The sequence below is a fragment of the Dendrobium catenatum genome, unplaced genomic scaffold (assembly GCF_001605985.2).
Source record: "Dendrobium catenatum unplaced genomic scaffold, ASM160598v2 original_scaffold_112685, whole genome shotgun sequence".
NCBI classification, from domain to species: Eukaryota; Viridiplantae; Streptophyta; class Magnoliopsida; order Asparagales; family Orchidaceae; genus Dendrobium; species Dendrobium catenatum.
Window position 1 is genome coordinate 130,637 of NW_021431120.1, and position 4,172 is coordinate 134,808.

The 4,172-nt window shown below is 37.6% G+C and overlaps 1 protein-coding gene across 1 annotated transcript; it reads right to left on the bottom strand.

Moving 5' to 3' along the window:
- Window positions 1–3,273: 3,273 nt before the first annotated feature.
- Window positions 3,274–3,828, bottom strand: LOC110107538. The gene has a single exon (XM_020837813.1). The coding sequence runs from the start codon at window positions 3,826–3,828 to the stop codon at window positions 3,274–3,276; it is 555 nt and encodes a 184-aa protein (XP_020693472.1).
- Between the last annotated feature and the right edge of the window lie 344 nt (window positions 3,829–4,172).

A 4,172-nucleotide genomic window follows, 5' to 3' on the forward strand; every position in this document is an offset into this window, starting at 1 on the left:
TGAAGCTCACCTCTCTTAGCCCTTCCAAGGACAAGAGACTCTAGGGGAAGAAGAAGTGGATTAATTCTTGGATCAACCCTTGTGAATTCTCCTCATAAGCTCCCCCTCACAAAATCCTCTCTCTCTCTCCCTCTCTCTCTCTCTCTCTCCTCTAGGCTCTCTCAGATCAAGACAGTAGCAAAAGATCTTTTATTTTTTAAAACCGTGCAAGAGCAAAGATATTAAAAGAGAAAGGAAAGCAACAAACTTAGATACAAGATAAATTGATAGTATCTCATCCTTGATCAAATCAATCAAAGGATTCAGAATGATATCAAAAGAAAAACTAGCATAAAAATCAGCTACTTTATTACAATTCCTATTAACATGATGAAAAACAACCTTATTAAAGTCCTTCTAGAAGAAAAGGTCCTGGACCGGCCACTTATCCAATTCCCAATCAACTTTCTTCAAACAATCTTATAAGAATGTAATCACATTAGTATTATCACTTTCAATGATAATACCTTTGCTCTAAAGCATCCAACTTTGCATAAATTCTCTAATATCCACAATAACCTCCATCTCCAGTTGGGCAATATTCCAATGAATCTTATTCCTACCAAAAATATGAAGAAGTCTACCTTTATGGTCTCTAAAGATACCACCGATTCCACCTCTATTTGAGCTCAACAAAGATGCATCCACATTTATCTTGATCCAATCTAGTGGTGGAGGGAGCCAAGTAGAAAATAATGCCCTTGGGAGATTAGCACCCCAACTAACTAGATAAGGAGAAGACTTCAAAACAGCTAGAGAGAGCACATTTGCAGCCACTGAGGAACTTGGCAAAGCTGCCTTTCCATGTTTCACTGAATTGCGGTTTTTCTAGTTTAAAAACACAGCAATACAGTAAAGTCTTACCATACCAGAATTCTAACCAGAAATCCTTTTCAGCTCTTCAAAATAGCCCTCCAAAGATCGAAATAAAGGAATATAAAACCCCCATTAACGAATTTTATTATTCACCTCTTCAAGATATTTACACTGAAAAATAACATGCTCATTATTTTTCGTTTCCAGACATCCTCTAGCACAACAATCATTAGTTTCTAGTCTTCGAAATTTTAAAAAGTGCTTTGTAGGAATAGAAAATTTGTTAAGCATCCACCAAAAAAATTCCACATTATAGTTAAGCTTTAAGCTCTTAAGCCAGTTATAAAAACCATCAACATCACTAATTCCTTTGTCTTTCATGGCATTATCATAAGCCAAAGCAGAAATAGATTTACCCAAGAACTTACATACTGTCTCCAATTGATCTTCCTACTATACATCTGGTTTCACATTCCTGATATGACTTGCTTGATCGTCATGGAACCAATTGAGTAGTTTACCTTCGTCCCAATGTCTTGTATCTGAAATAAGCTGTTGAACTTTCAAATTCTCCAAAGCACCGCAATAAATAAAAGTAGGCCACTCATTTAAGCATCTATCCAGCAACCAAACATCATTAAGAACCTGAATTTGATCTCCTCTTCCCACCTTCCATCTAACAATACGCTTTAAAAATTTCCCTCCATCCATTAAAATTTTCCAGACATTAGAGGAGCAGTTTATGCTGTTGTCATTCAACACATTATTACCAAATTTGGCCAAAACTGTTCGGTGCAGAAGAGTCTCAGGTTTCTGGACAAAGTTCCAGGTTAATCTTGCCCATAGAGCTCCAGATTTGTTTGTTAATGACAGCACACCCAGACCACCAACATTTCATGGATTACAAATTTCTTCCCATGAAATGTAATGTAATATATACTTCCCATCTTGCTTATGCCAAAGAAACTTCCTACACAATTTCTCCACCTTCTGAATCACCCTCTTAGGAACAAGAGAATGAGTTATAGCAAAACTCAGCGAAGAAATCAAAGAGGTTTTTAGAAGAGTAATCTTTCCTCCCAAAGAAAATGATTTCTTCCCCCACACATTAAGCCTATCAATAACATGTCTTAATAAATCCTGAAAATCAGCAATTCCCAACCATTGTAGAGAGATCTTAATTCCTAAGTAGTGTAATTCTTTAACCACCTTGAAGTCAAGGATTCTTAACACCTTGTTCCTGCAAGATCTGTTAACAAACTTCCCAAACATAATTTGTGATTTGTTAATTTTAACTCTTTGCCCTGTACAGCTAAAGAAATCCTTCACAATGCAACTGATCAATTGAGCTGTGGGAGCTGAAACCCTGGAGAATAATAGTACATCATCTGCATACAAAAGGTGTCAGATACTTGGACCTCTTGAAGACACTTGAATGCCCAATGCATGGCCTCTTTGTTCAATAACACTAGACAACAATTAGGAGCACATTATGAAGAAATACGGGGAGAGAGGGCAACCTTGCCTAAATCCACAATGAGCATCAATCCATCTTGTACACTTTCCATTCTTTACAATAGAAAATCTAACATTTACCACAAACTCCATTAGAACCTTCAAAAATGAAACAGGAAAACCATACGATTGGAGAATTTGATTCAAAGTTGGCCACCCCATACTGTCAAACGCCTGCTCCATATCCAATTTCATTGCCATCATTCCTTTTTAATTTTTAGAAACTTTGAATTTATTTAAAATTTCCTGCGCCAATAAGCAATGCTCTGACATTGACCTTCCCGGAATGAAGGCTACTTGTTCCTCGAATATCATACTGGGTAAGCAATTTTTCAACCTGTTTACCAACATTATGGCCACAATTTTATATGTTCTTTGACACAAGCTGATGGGTCTGAAGCTAGATGGCACCAGTGGATTTTTAATCAAAGGAATTAAGATAATAAGTGTGGGTTTCCAATCTTTATGCATCTCTCCACCACTAAGAAATTTCTTAATTGCACACCAAGTAGTCTCACCTACTATATTCCAGTAACATTTAAAAAAGGAGGTAGTCACCCCTTCAATTCCGGGAGACTTATTATTCCCTTGCTGAAAAACTTATCTCCTACATTCTTCCATAGTAAAATCTGGACCTAGCAATGCAACACCACATTCATTCAACTTCTATTTTTCTAAAGGCAACGACCAACCAGATAATTCACAATCTTTATACTCCCACTTTGTCTCAAGGAATTGTAAGAAGACTTGCTCATTTGATCATCCTCGTCCACAAGATTGTTATTAACATTCTTAATTTTATCGAATCTAATTAGCATTCCTACATGCTGAAGCAAAATTATGAAACAACCTTGAGTTGGAGTCACCTTCCTCATACCATCTAGCCTTAGCTGTTTGGTTCCACTAAGTAGAAAGTCTTCTAACAGTTATATTCAACTCATGAATCATCCTTCTAAGCATAAGCAAATCATCACTAGCAAGCCTAGAACCCGCAGCCTCCTTAATTTGTAATTCCATGATTTTACTTTTTAGTTCCTCCAATAGTTCATATAAATCACGGCATTTATTCTTATTCCAGAGAAATAATGCTCTCAATGTCCTCTTCAACTTTCTATGAAGCACCTCCTCTTCTTCCCCGAAATCAGCCTTCTTCCAAGAATTCTGAACATTGCTCCAACCAGCCGGGTAAGACCTCAACGTGTCTTCGACTCTAATACTCTTGTTCCTGTTGATCTTTCTTACATCCAAATTAAACACAATTGGGCTCTGATCCGACGCCACCCATGCAAGATGTTTAATTTTACCAAATGGCACCAAATGCAAAGCTGAGGAATTAAGCAAACACTTATCAAGCCTTTCCCAAATTCTAGAAGAGCCTTCCTTATTGTTACACCAAGTAAAACTCGGTCCAACAAAACTTGCAACATGAAAATCTGCATTAGTAAAAAATTCTTTCATCTCTCTAGGCCCTCTAGAGAATAAGAACCGCTTGCCACCCTTCTTCTCTTCTTTATTTAAGATATAGTTGAAGTCCCCCCCCCCCCAGTCCCCCCCCCCCCCAAAATAGCAGGACCCGAATCCTTCAAACTTGTCTCAAGCATGCTCCAAAGGCTCCTTCTCTCATTATTACATCTACTGCCGTATATCGTTGCCACTTTCAACACACCCAAAGAAGGTGTTTAAAGAGATCCAATCACCAGTTGAGAAGCACTTCTTTCAATAGCAAAAGAAACAATCCTTGTATTCCACAGCACCAAAATGCCACCCGCAGTACCCATAGCTAGGAAATGAAAGTAATCCCA

Coding starts and splice junctions, on each gene's coding strand:
- LOC110107538 (XM_020837813.1), bottom strand. CDS start 3,828: ATGAAAGAATTTTTTACTAATGCAGATTTTCATGTTGCAAGTTTTGTT.